Consider the following 13,939-nt stretch of genomic DNA (forward strand, 5'->3'; position numbering starts at 1 on the left):
AGGTGGTTTCTGCTGAATTTAACCTATTTATTTATCTTTTAAAATAGAAACCATATGTTGAAGTTAGGGGGGGAGTACTTTTATTTCTTATATTGAATCCAAATGTATTCAGTTTTTAAAACACTGAATGGGCAATGGGGAAATAAGTCTATTTACCTTCAATATAGATGAGTAATAAATTCTGATTTCTAATCAGGAAGGAAAACTAAAAGAATGTGGTTATTTGGCTTCTTTTTTCCACTTGCAAGTCTTTAAGTAAGTGTTACTAATGGACTTTTAAAACTTTTGCAGAGCCCCTAGGTAAACCAACTTTATAAACTAAGACCCAGCACAAATTAATGCATTGCATGTGGAAAATGTACAAATTTTGTGCAAATAAATGAAATCATTTCAGATTTATTTAGTAAAATTAATTAGATTTATTTTGTGATTTTTTTTTTTTAATGTACATTGTTTAATGCCCTGAGGAAGACAATTTTATATGTGTTAGAGCATATGCTTTGATCTTACAAATGTGAACAGAGGATTGGCAGCTTATTGTAGAAGCTCAGTCTGGCAAGGCTTTGTACTCCTGGAGAAACAAAAAATTCCCAGAATTCATTATCAAGGTCCACGTGGACACCAGGTTGTCTCACATAAGAAGTGCCCTGGTGCTCTGACAGGTCTCTGTCACTCCTGCCCAGGGTAGTGTAACCCACACTGCTGGGCCTGAAGGAACCTAAAGTGACATCACCAGCTCTGTGTCTTATGGAACTAGGGCAGGAATAAAACAGGAACAGACCTGTACCACAGAGGATCCAACAGGTGGAACTGGGAAATAAAGCTTTTATGGTGAGGAGTGTGGATCTGTCCTTCCTGCTCAGCACTCCTGTCATCGGGCTGGGCCCAGGCCTTTGCTGCCTCAAGGGCAATGGCTGCAGTGACACCTGACACGCTGCAGAGTATTGAGTGCTACCCCTCCCTACGGGTGCTGTGTTTATTTTAGCACAAATGTCAATGCTCAGACCTAACAGGTGCCCTCTTCAAGGAGGTTGTAGAGATAAATCTACAGAAATAAATATATAAAGGCTTTTGTTCTCTGTACTTCTAAGCATGATGATTTTCACAGACACAGCACTTCCCTATTATTCCAGAATTTGGATTTCCTGTATGGAGTTATTTAGGAGAAGCAGAACACAGATTTTTGGCAGGAGAGCAGGGAGATTTTTGTGCCATGTGCAAGCAGTGAGTGCTCTGTCTCTAGAGGTACAAAGAGAGCTGGAGTTTGCTGTGCCAGCAGAGGATCTTCTGCTCAGCCTAGCTAAGCTGGGAATGTAATCACCAAATTATTTACTTTGTCAAAACCAACAATATTGGACTGAATATGGTTCTTGAGTTATAGGAGTCTTATTTAAAAGTGCTTGAGTCACCAAGTAAGAGTTTGTCCTGAATTTTGCACTGGCTCTGTGAAAAGCACGTAGCTGTTGGCTGGAGCATTCAAAGGAGGCACAGCTTCTCTGGAAACGCTCTAGCTGACTGTCCTGATAGAAATGTGCTTAACACAGAACAGTCCTCTACTTTTTCCAGATTGTACACAGTCTCTATAATGCCTTCCACAGCTTCTGCAGGCAGGGTGCTGAGAGCATTGGATTGAAACTTTTTCTCCAAGTCTTCCTTTTGCAGAGGTTTTCTCCAGTGCCCGTAGAAGGTCGTGCAGCGGTCACTGATGGTGTTGCCGTCCTGAAGCGTGACGCTGACTTCGCAGTAAAGGCTGTCGAAGCTGGGGGTGTTGTCAGCAGGGTGCTCCAGCTGTGTTTTGCAAAGGAGTGCTCGCAGGGCCGGCCGGTGAACATTCTCACTGGTGAAGGACTCGACTGACATGCTGCCATCCAGCAAAGTGGAGCATGCAACAAACTGGAAGGAGTGTCGTGCTTCGTGCTCTGAGGCTGGGCTGGGTCTGTTCACATATTTGACCTCAGGGACTTTGAGAATTACTTTCTCAATTTTATCAAGGGGGAACAAGTTCTCAGTGCTCTCCACAAGCTTCCTCCTAACAGAAGATGCTGCATCAGCCACCCAATGTGTTGCAAGATGAGCAGGAAAGCGTTTGATGGCCACATCTTGCTGGTCCAAGAGCCAGGGGTAGGACTGCAAGGTTGGCAGAGTCTGTGGGCTGTAATCTGTATAAAAGGCACCCATCCCCGACTCCATGTCCAAGATCTGTTTGTTTCCTTGAACGCCCTGTAAAGCTAAGCAAGCTGCTTCCAGTCCGTGCTTGGCAGCATTCCCAACATGGAGGGGCTTTATTTGAGTTGCTGCGTTAGCCAGTGGGGCACCTGCATAGGAGGCAGCAATAGCCAAGGCATTTTTACAGTCCATCTGGTCAAGAGCTAGCAGTTTAGCACAAGCTGCTGCACTCCCCATTGTACCAACCACAGCTGGTGGGTGAAACCTGAGGAAACAAAAGTATCTTCGTCACCAGATTGCAAAAATTCACCAAATTTACTATCTACAAAAGCTTTTAATTCATTATAATGGAAAATGGGTTGGACCATAAAGAAACATACATTCAGCATTCATGTGTGGGCCTAACTGAGAATTGTCACTTTTCCCCAGGAAAAAGTAAAACTGGAGTAGTCCTTCCCAGAAAGCAACTGAAACATTAGTGTTGCTCATAGTTCCAAGCAAATTTATAGTCAAATATAAAGTTATATCTATTATTATTTAAATTTATATATGATTATCAATCTACAAAAATTCAAAGTAGAGAGGTCATTGTGAATTGCTCAATGCTTTCAAAAAGAAATCTATTGGCTAAAGAGTTAGGAGTCAAATGTATTTATATGATGAGCCTTCCCTAAATTTCCAGACAAACAGCTTAGGAAATATGACTAACTGTGCCACCTGTATTTTAACTGACAGTTAATTATGTATATTAGCACTGACTAAAAACCACCTCCACTTTCTACTTTAAACATTTCTATGTACCTTTTTGGAATATTCCTGGCCTCTCTGGAGAAGTGAAGCAATCTGCCTTGCACCTCGATTCCCACATTGAAAGCTAAGAGCAGATCAAGACCTGAGACTTTTTTCTTCTGAGGAAAGGCCTCTGAGAGTGCAATCAGTGCAGGGAGCACAGCCCCAGATGGGTGTGTGGCTGGATGCCAGGTGTCATCAAAGTCCATTGAGTGCACCTAATGGAAAGAGAGGCATTGATATGTTAGAAATAAACTCTGACTTGGCAAGGGTGCCTCAGCCAAATGAAACTACTGGTATAAAAAAGCACCAAAGAACTAGATCTTCCTTAGAAAGCAAAAATTTCAAAATTCTTTTGAAGACCTTTACTTCCAACATGGCTGTCTGAGAAGTGGCAATGAAGCAGAGATCTTGCCTCAAAGAAGAATAATTTTAATTCAACTTGTACCAGCCTGAAAGTGGCGTGACAGTGATTCCTTCATTCTGCAGTTGGCTTTTGCTACTTTAAATTAGACTGGTATAATTAAAGCAGCTGTTCTAGGTCCACCATGTGAACAGTGAATTTTCACTTTCCCCAAAACATAGTGAAAGACAAACACGATGAAATTACTTCCCCTGTGCTGCAACTGATGCTTCCATTAGGATTCGCACCATAAAACTGTAGCAGTTAAATACTGCTAAATGGAATTTATATCATCAGAGCTACTTCTCTGATGCAACCATCCACAAGCAACAGGCACAAACCAAAACAAGACCTGTCACATAAGGAACCAGACTCCCTGCAGCTGCTAGGAGTAGGATAAAGCTACCATCTTAATGCTGAAGGAGCTGCTTGGCTCAAGAGAATATCCCATGCCCAGAGCCCAGCTGCTCAGGAAGACTTTTGGTGTTCCCAGCATGGCTTATGGCTGCTGATCTGGCAGCAGATGGTCCCCAACAGTGCAGTCAGTGTCTGCAATGTACTGCTTATCAGACACATTCCTTCTTTCCTCAAAGGTTTGAGAACCCCCAAAGACCTGAGAGCATCAACAATAGCATTTTTTAAATGTAGCATAGTAACACCTGAAAAACTAAACTTTCACTTCTGTTCACCCATGTCTTAACTTCAGAGCAAACTGGGAAAGAAGGTGGTCAGGCTCACCAGTCAGGTTTTGCCCTGTAATACTGTGATTGTGGATTTTTGAGGACTGTTTCTAAGCAGATAGAAGAAGAAAATGCAGTGTCTGCCTTGAAAAACCTTGATGGCATCTGGGAAGATGCCCTGCAGTGCAGGATAAGGAAAGTTGTGGGCAATACCCTGTAAGCCGTGTTTCTGGTGTCTTCAGTAAATGCTTAAATTGACCTGTGACCAAGATGTAAACTGAAGTGATCATATACAGGTTAACAGCCAGATCTGAATATCATAAGGACTGCTAGGAGCTGAGCAGTACCAGATCTCATTTCCAAGGCAATTTTCTCTACATTGGAAATGAGCTGTTAAATTGGACCTCTGATATTGTTGTCACACTAATTTAAATAGGCTTAATATTACCATTTCCTTGGTTGGTCACCTTCCCTGGTTTTGCATAATTGCCAAATTTGTCTACTCCACTTCTTGTGCATCTTTCAATTTCAAACAGGTTACAACCTCAGTCTGAGTTTAGACAAATGTCTGGAGAGCTAGTTATTGCTTTAATGACAAAGTGTGTGTCCAAAATATATCACTGGCTTTTGGAAACTGTGTAACTGAAGATTAAGTTTCCTTGTGATATTATGTGTGCATGTATCTATATGTGCATCTGTGTTTTCCTGTAACTGTACTTTACCAGTTGGCAGGAAATTCGGATCCCAGTGAAATAGCTAGAGCTAGAGGGTGCCTTTTTAAGCAGCTACAGCAAAGTTGTAGCCCTGCTAGAAGCTTACCAGGTTGTAAGTTTTAGAGTTCTGACATTTGACAACAGCCCCAGGTCTCACATTAAATGTACCCTGGGATACTGCTAAGTTGGATCATACATATATTATACCTTAAGTTAAATCTCACTGGATGGAAGTTGAAGCACATTTAGAGAATAGTCTAGGAAAGTTTTGTAGCTTATTCTGAAGCCTGCTAAGATTTTTGGGACATTCTGTTCTCTATAGAGCAAGAATGGCACCAATTTGTATGATTTCAGAGCAAATAAAAGAGCATCCCTTACAGCCACTCCATTCACAAAAGCTGCATACAGAGGAGGCAGTCGGAAATCCAAGTGGCCCCAGATGGTACTGGATAAATCTGAGCTGTAGATCTGAAACAAATTGACATAAATTAATTTAAAGTCCTGAACCTAAGGATAAATGCTCATTGTAAGTCTGATGTAACTGGGAGCAGACCATATCCTCTCGGGACCTGACTGCTCCCTTTTATGAGAAAAATACTGTTCTTTCAGAAAGTCTGAAAAGAAAGACAGTTTCCTGTTGGCTGATGTCCTATTCCATCCAAACAGAACTCGGGGGCAGACCAACACCACCCACCTGGACACTCACAACCTCTGACCACTGACCTCCCTTTGCACCATCCATTGACACAATCACAGAATCAGCTGGGCTGGAAAAAACCTCTGAGATTATCAAGTCCTACCTAAATGATGACTGGAGTGTCATCATCTCTTTGGGGAAGATGTCTCATTAAAGGGTTTTGTTTTCTGTGTTTCAGTAAAACACTGAGTAAACGATAGATGGCCTCCTGGTGCTGCAAACTGAATAAAAGGGCATAAAATACCCTGGTTTGGATGGGGGAATTCTCTGTGGGAAGAGACAATTGGCACACAGAGCTCTGGAGCACAAGTCCACCCAGACAGGTCTGAACGATAGAACAGTGGGCTGAACTCCTCCTCACTGATGCACTCCTGTGTTGGGAAAGCTTCTTTTCAGGGTCAATGATTCTGCTAGTTTGAGGAGAGCGAGGAGAGCAAGGCTAGAGGAGAAGGATGGCTAATGCACCTCAGACAACAATTATGTTTTATGGACTGCAAGTAACCCACTCTAAATCCCCAGCTCTTTAACAGTGCCTTGATTTAAGAGGCTGATGATAAGTGATGCTTATTTTGTTGATGTTTCTAATAAAATATCATAGGTGAAATGAAGGAAGGGATTCTTAATTGACTGTGTTTATAGAGAGGGATCTTAGCATACTTTTGCCCATTCAGAGTGAAAAACAACTTGAGCACTGAAGTTTTACTGTCCTCCGTGTGATGAATACAATTTCTTTCTTTCCAACCATCATGGCAAAATTTCCTTTTCCTAGCCTAAGATTTCCCTTGCTTTCTTAGAGCTAAACCTTAGGGTGTGTTATCAGTGCCAGGCAGCTTACCTTGCTGTACTGTGCCACTTTGTGGCAGACCTCGGTGCTGGTGCCCACAAGCCCCACTCCAAGAGTATCCAGAATCATTCGCTTACTTCTCTGAATTACTTGATCTGTCAACTGATTTGCATTCAAACCATGAATTACCTTGGCAAAATTTCCTGTAACTGTCTGGAAAGGGAAAAAAATAGAGAAAAATAAGTAGATGTTTCTCTATATTTAAAGTAAACACTGCTTTATTTCCTCTTTTTTTTTTTTTTTTTTTCTTTCCTCATTTTTTTTTTTTTTTCGTTTCAGTTTTGGGCTACTGTCTAGCACACTGGCCATTTCTTTCCCTGCTTACATGAATTACATAAGCAAAACCAAGATTAGAATTCTTCCTCTTTTTCTTTTATTTCCAGAAATGTCACTGTGTATTTATGTTTTATTTATGCTTTCATCATTATCCTTTTTTGTTCTGTATTTCTTCTTTCTCCTTAAGAGTATGCACTACAATTGCTATAACTAGGCAAGATTATCTCAGTCGTCTCTATCTGATCCCCAACTCATCTCCATCTCTAATGACTATTCACACACTCACACACACACCCCAAATTGAAGTAAAAACCTCTGTCTTTGCCATGCCACCTACTTGTTGGTATTGAAATCAGTGGGAGACTAGCATTTCAAGCCAAATCACCCACTACCACACAAGAAGTCAAGATTTAATCTCCCTGATTGGCAGCCTTACTATCCCAAATCTTGCTGAGCTTGGAGCTCAGTAGGAAGCAGGAGCTGGCAGCCCTACTCTGCACATATTGCTCATAGCTCCCAGCTCCCATTGAATTCACTCTCAGCTGGAGTTTCAGCTTTTCTCCAAGACAAGACCTTGCCTTTTTGAAAAGCAGTGGCTCCTTGTTCTTGGATCCTGCAGATCTGGGAATTATACATATTTATTTCCTTCTCCTATTGAGCAATGACCTATTATGCAAATTCACCCTGCTTCTTGGCTGTGAGCTGCTGTATCTGTATTAGAAAATAACCTAAAACTTCCCTTCCTGGACCATTAGAAATGTCCCACTGTAGAGGTACACATTATTTACAACCAGTCTATGCACATAATTTCTTTTTTATACTGGCAGTAGTGAATATTTATCTTCTCTCACTTTGGGAATTATCTCCTTTAATTTCCCCCCTTCCTTCCCCTTCCTTTACTCCCCTGCACATATCCACACAGAGTGCTAGTATTATTTCCTTCTGACCTTCATTTTGCTGAGGTGAACAAACCAAACTGTGTTGTTCTGTCCTTTACAATATGAACTCACCCCTGCTATGCTCATATATTTTCATTGCGTTGTTCACACTGCATTCCTCTTTCTCTAGCAATGGTGACCAGAGCTGTACCATCATGACCAACAAGTTCTCACTCACACCTGTAGTGAAGCACTAAGGTTATCCCAAGGCAGCAATTACAAGCAGTTTAAAGCAGGTGAACCACATATTCCCTGGTGTGATGGGCACTACTGCAACATGTAGAGTGAGGACACGAAAGCTTAAATAGAGAATCACATCTTACAGTGCAAAGAAACAAGACAGTACCTTTGCCCACATCCTGCAGGGGTGATGCATGTCCCAGAGAGATGCAGAAAATGAGTGGTGGCCAGTGAGCAGGGGAACTCACTCTCTCACTATTTATATGTGTCTCTCTGAGCTGGGGAATATTAGGCCTTTCTACTCATGCATCTCGTCCTGCCCATTTCCTCTTCTGCCTGTTAATGTTCTTTTTGCTTCACTTTCAACTTTCCCCTGACTAATTGCACTCTAAACCTCTGGGACACATGATAGGACTTAGCCAGTCATGTTTACACGTTGTGTAAATGAATACACATAATATTTCATTACCAGATATAAACTAATTCATTAGGTAGCATGGAGAGCTGTGTGGAACCACAGTAATCCATGGATAGCTCTACTGGTTGGGAAAGTCCAGTACTAGACTACAGGATGGCAAAGGCTGTTTTAGGTTAAACAACCTGCTGTTAATTTGTTTTGGGGTTCTTTTCTTCTTTTGCTATATGTCTCCTCTCTAACAGATACAATTCAGCCTTGGGAAATGTGTGCCATAAGAATTTCAGACCATAAATTGGATTAAGGCAGTTCTTGGCACTTAGCAGTGTTTTAACAGCATGAATCACTGTGTGTTAGCAAGAGATAGTGTGTGAGAAATCCTTGCCTATCCCATCAGGAAGGGAGCGGACCCCACAGGAGCATGACTAGGGTCCACTGAATAATTCTAAAGTATAGGAATCACCTGGGTTAGGGAAGTATCAAATCTCAGAATTGCAGGCTTGCTCTTCCATGAAAAGTGCTGCCTAAAACAGCCCTTTACTGAGAATAGCTCCAAATAATTTAGTAAAGCCTTATCTGACTCCTGAGTGCTTCCAAATAGATAACAGCATGGGTCTATAGATGAAGCTGAACTATTTGAGTGGTTCTAACCACTATTGAAAGGTCCTGTTTCAGGTCCTTCCCCCCTCTCATTTCCCTGGGTATGTGGTTCTCCTCCTCCATGGGCCAGCCCTGGTGCTGAGCAGACCCATTTCTGAGCTGGTCCAGCCTGTCTCCAGAGCTAGCTCTGTGATTCTCAGCAATCAGGCATAATTGAGTTTCATTCCCTCAGAAATGCAAAATTAAATTTTGCAGCACAAGCAGAAGGAGAGAGGAGTAGGGCTAGCAGTATTCTGTGAAATTTTGGGAGGGCATGGACAGGTAACATGAAAGAAGAGGGAAGCAGCTATTCCCCAGCAAGCTCTAAGCAAGATATTTGCCTATTTTGCCCATGCTTTTAGCCAGTTCTGCTTTTGGATATCATCTGCTGGTGCATAATTTGATGCCAAAAATTGTGCTGGGCAACAAAGGGCCTTAAATGATAGAAGCAGTGATGAGTCAGTTCATGGATACAGCCAAAGAGCCTGAGGCCTGAGACTCCTAAAAACCCAGCCCTGCAAACACATATATAGTTTTGTACAGGCTAACTTGCATCATTTGAAGGTTCCATTTAAACCCTTTTCCTGTCTTTCTTTTAAATATGAGCAGCTGTTCAGTGTGGCTACTAAACCTATTCCCACACATTCCTCTAATGAGTATGCCACAGTTTCCTCACACATGCAGGTATAACTTGCATCTACAATAAACATCCCAGCACATGTCCTGGGTATGTTTTGCCAAATCCTGACCCTATAGGGACAGAGAACCAGAACATGCATCTGTGCTTCTTCCTTGCCCCCCATATTTCCACACTGAGTAAAACCTCAGAGGTAGCCTGAAGAGATACCTTTGGTGCTGATAAAATCCAACCAACATAATGGGATTGCTCACACTGACAATGTTGGCAGTCGTTAAAAAGGTTAATAGAAGTTAACGCTATTGAGCTGAAAAAGGGAAAGATTTTGTTAACTTTTGCTTTTGTTCTTTCAGCTCATTCTTCTCTTCTGAAAATTAGAAGAAAATATTTAAATTTAGAACCACAGAATCACAAAGTGGCTGCAGTTGGAAGGGACCCCCCCAGAGACCATCTTGTCCAACCTCGGACAAGGCCACCCAGAGCAGGCTGTGCCATTTAGGTTCTGAAGATGTCTGAAGACAGATACTCCACAGCCCCCCTAGGCAAAAAATTACATATTAAATAATAGATAAAAGATATTCAAACCCTAAACTCCATCCTCTTTCTCCATTACCTTTGAGGTATCATTTATAACCCCATTCTGTTTCTCAATTCTTTCTTCTCCTCAAGTGAGACAGTGGTCCCCCTGCCTTAATCCAATGTGAGACTCCAAAGTGAATTTGGATAGAACCCAGAACTTGTGATGTGCCTTGCAAAGGGATGTGCAGTCACATGCTTCTAGCTGATCTCAGATACGTGGTCACTTCCTTCTGTGATCTTGATTGCAGGATGGACTGTCCCATGCATTGCAATAAGAACATTAATACTATTTATGGGCTGAACTGAGATATCACGAGAAAGTGACTTTTTGTTAAAAAAAGAATGAAGTGAAACTGTACATTTGCTTGGGAAATCAATTTCTAAACTGAAGTCTGCAGACCTGAGGCTCAGGTGTACACTGTAGACTGTGAGGGAAAAGAAAGCAATATGATTATCACTGCAGGGGAAAGAGGCATCTATACAAAGCCCTGTACCTCCACAGGAGAATTCCTAGGGGTCTAAATAGAAAATCAGTGACTGAGAGTTTGGTACAGCCTGTCCACCCTGACAAAGGGAATCTGCTGCTTTCCTCTTCTTTGGCACAATATGCATGGTTCAGCAATTTGGGCAGACAATTTGTTAACTAGCAAGTGTGGTGGAAAGACAAAATGTGTTCATCCAAATGTCATTTGCAGCATTGCATGCAGCTACACTAATGAGCTGTGTTGATTATAGAACAAGGCTTTAGAAAACCAGTGCCCCACAGAGTCAATTTTCTCCTGCTGACATCACATTTTTAAGCTGCTTTTTTTTCCTTCTTTTGCCTCCAGTTATTTTAGGCTAAACTCTGCCCACACCTGCAAGCTCTATGTTTGCAACTGAAAGCAATTTTGGCCCTAGCCTTATGCTCTTTTTGTTCCAAGGAAATATTAAAAATTATGGCAAAATATGAAGTCCAGGCTTCCTTTTCTCCAAGCCAGCTTTCAAGAAGTAACTTTGTTCATGGCCTGAGCTTAGATGAGAAACAGGAGACAGGTGTGTAGTGTTTACAGAGACACTGCTGTTGCTGACGGTCTGAAAAGAAGTTCAAGTGCTGAACTTGCTCCTTTTCCCTCTATTGGGATGTTTTAATCATACTGAAAAGGTGAATTGTCTGGAATAGATGGCTTGATCTAAAACCTGTTAGCAGCCCTACAGCCATAACTCTTGAGATGCTGTAATATTTTTGTCACTGTCATTATAGTCTCTGTTCCTCTTTTCCTCAAGACTACCTTCCCATGTTTACCCCAACAGTGGAACTGAGCCAGACAGCAAAAACACACAGCAAATGCAACAGGCAATGATTGCACCACGAAATGTATCATCCTGGAAATTTCTAGGCTAGTAGTTCTCTTATTCACTCCCAACTAGTGACAATGGCAGTGAAATCTCTGAGAAGTTATCACGCTTGTTGTTTTGTTTTTTTTTTTTTCCTAAGTTCCCACAGCAAATCTTGGAAGTTTCTGGCCATATTCTGGTAAAGGTTGCTAGGAGTCAGTGTGCTGGTCAGTGCACTAACATTACACTACCCTTCTTGCTTTCCTAAATTAGCAGTGCTATTCCTCAAGGCTGTGCTGTGGGGGATCTTAGTTTATGACTCCTTCTAAGACAAGACAGTTGCACCTCATGCAGCTGAGCCAGTAATGCCCCATCAGAAGGAATAAATACCTTCATGCTTAGGTGTGAATGTGACCTTCCCCAAGGGGGGAGGTTTTACACCTAAGTCACAAGTGTGAGAGAGGACAATTGGCATTATAAAAAATATCACCCCCCTCCACAGGGCATGCTTCTTATCGACCTTCTATCTCATCTGGCTAAAACCCCACTGGTGGTGGGTGTTCTCCCCCTCTGTCTAATTTGGATCAGAGCTTTTGCCACCACATACCCCAAAACTCATCTCCTCCCCTCGGTGGGTGCAATTCCTCCTCCAGCAAAGCACCCTGTGCCTCTGCAGATGGCCAGGTATTTGAGACAATAGCCATTAATGTCTCTCCCAATGATCTCCAGTATGAATAATAGCAGTGGGTGTGGGAGATCACGTAGGGTTTGTGTTCCTGCAGTTTGCATAACTACTTCTTGGTTTTGTTTTTGGCTGCCTGTAGAACACATTGCTCTCTTAATCAAAGAGCAGCCCATGATGTCTATATTATGTCCAAAATGCAGCCAGGTGTCACTACATGACTTGTGCTATTTGGGGAGACAATAAAACTTGACTAGGATAAATTCAGAGTTTGATGAGCAGAAACCAAAGTAATGAGAGCACATGTGAGGGATGTGGCAATTTTAATTAAATTGCCAGCAGAACTCTGGGGGTGCAAATGAGGCATTACCCACTGTGCTGGGCTGTGCATCATACACAGAAAGGTACCAAGCAAACTGATGCTCCTGGTCACTTCAGAGCTAGGCCAGATGTCAGGACATAAGGTGTCCCAGCAAGGCTGTGGTGGCAGTCCAGTGGGGAGATGTGGTATCAATATCTAGTACACAACAAGCTTAAACATTAATTAAGGCACAAAAGAGCCTCTCTGCATCTATACTAGTTCTCAGGGATTTGGAATCCCTAAAAAATTATCCAAGACTCATTACAAACTTTTGTATGCACTGAAAGAGCTAAAATAACACCTATAGAGTATACAGCAAATCCAGAATGAAAAATAAAGCAGCATTCCTCAAACAGAAACAGCTTTGTGACAAAAAGATCACCTAATTTTGTGGGAGTCCATCATTTTACCTGGCAGCAGCTGCAGAATGCTTGAGACAGGTACTGGAAGATGCTGTGTCAGTTAACAGAATTGTGCCTCCAACTTTCAGAGCAGATGCTTTCTCTATTGCTCTCAGCTTTGGCCCCTCCTGGAAGGATTTAAACAGTGAGTCATGTTACAAAAGCCACAGAGTACCTGCTGCTAATGGAGTGCCCATTCTTCAAGCTCCTGCCATGAGCTAATTTCCACCCATCCCTTCTAGCTGCTGGACAGAAACTTCCATTTCATTGAGACCCCCGAGGCAGCCTGGATATCCCATCAGTAACAAGTATGTCCCTGCCCTTTTGGGACACTCCAACAACTGCAAAAAAACCTTTTGGTTGTACCCAGCTAGATCATGCATTTTCCACCCTGATATACTTCTAAAATAGCCAAGAGATATTGCAAAACAGCCTGAAATTACACTTTAAATGTACCAGTCTCTGATTTATGGTGCAATTATGAAACATGTCATGGTAGTTATTAGCTCTGAGATTGAGTATCACATTTTTCAGACTGTAAAACATACTGAGGAATTTCTAGCTGTGATTGTGTATTCACCTCTAAAGAGGAAATGGGCTTAATTACACCAACATTTATAAAAGGGAGAAATAACAGCAAAAATGGAAGAAAGGTTAAATTTGAACACAAGAGCTGTGAATACATAAAACATTTATATTATTACACTTGTAATTGAGCATCTAAGCAGAAGCTAATGATTTGATTTAAATTGGTCCTTTTTACACAAGTAGCATTTGAAGAATTGTAGGTTTTAGAATTTATAATGACACTATTTTTTCCTATGATTACTCATCTTCAGCATAGTAGATTCAACCAGATGCAGGAAGAATTAAAAATCAAGAAAAATAACTACTTTCATGAAATGATAGGAATGATCAACCATTTTGATGCTTCAGTGTTGGCAGGGTTTAAAACTATTCACCTAAAGATGAAACCTACTATCAGATGTAGTGGACAGTATTTTATTCATCTTCTCCCTCCCTGCAACAGTTGGAAGATATTCTTCCTTGTGTGGCCTTGAATTATTGCAGGAGCACTAGGGTTAGCTGTAAGGAAAATAATGTTATGTTTGAGCCTTGCATTTATTTATTTAATAAGGTCATATTCAGAGAGAATAGATGGTGGTAGTGGTACCACCAGCTCACACAGCTTATCCTCCCCACTTTGGTAACTTGTTTGAAT

The 13,939-nt window shown here is 41.7% G+C and overlaps 1 protein-coding gene across 4 annotated transcripts; it reads right to left on the reverse strand.

Annotated features, from left to right (window-relative positions):
* Positions 1-67: 67 nt before the first annotated feature.
* On the reverse strand, positions 68-12,837 carry ACOD1 (aconitate decarboxylase 1). Of its 4 annotated transcripts, none has more exons than XM_079297507.1 (5): positions 12,727-12,837; positions 6,284-6,445; positions 5,130-5,219; positions 2,968-3,173; positions 68-2,431 (listed from the first exon to the last, which is right to left on the reverse strand). In XM_079297507.1, the coding sequence occupies exons 2-5, from the start codon at positions 6,359-6,361 to the stop codon at positions 1,477-1,479; spliced, it is 1,329 nt and encodes a 442-aa protein (XP_079153633.1). In that variant the 5' UTR covers positions 6,362-6,445; positions 12,727-12,837; the 3' UTR covers positions 68-1,476. The 4 variants fall into 4 exon arrangements, with proteins under 4 accessions (XP_079153633.1, XP_079153634.1, XP_079153631.1 ...); XM_079297508.1 differs by lacking the exon at positions 12,727-12,837 and adding an exon at positions 7,853-8,069 and having other exon boundaries at positions 6,284-6,441; XM_079297505.1 differs by lacking the exon at positions 12,727-12,837 and adding an exon at positions 7,853-8,068.
* Positions 12,838-13,939: the final 1,102 nt, after the last annotated feature.

Source organism: Erithacus rubecula, assembly GCF_903797595.1.
Source record: "Erithacus rubecula genome assembly, chromosome: 1".
NCBI lineage: Eukaryota > Metazoa > Chordata > Aves > Passeriformes > Muscicapidae > Erithacus > Erithacus rubecula.

Excerpts from the sequence above, each read along its gene's own strand:
- ACOD1 (XM_079297505.1), bottom strand. The coding sequence starts at position 7,882 with ATGCATCACCCCTGCAGGATGTGGGCAAAG. Across the intron at positions 5,220-6,283 it reads AAGTGGCACAGTACAGCAAG|ATCTACAGCTCAGATTTATC; the intron begins GTAAGCTGCCTG and ends AATTTGTTTCAG. Across the intron at positions 3,174-5,129 it reads CTTTTGTGAATGGAGTGGCT|GTGCACTCAATGGACTTTGA; the intron begins GTAAGGGATGCT and ends TCTTTCCATTAG.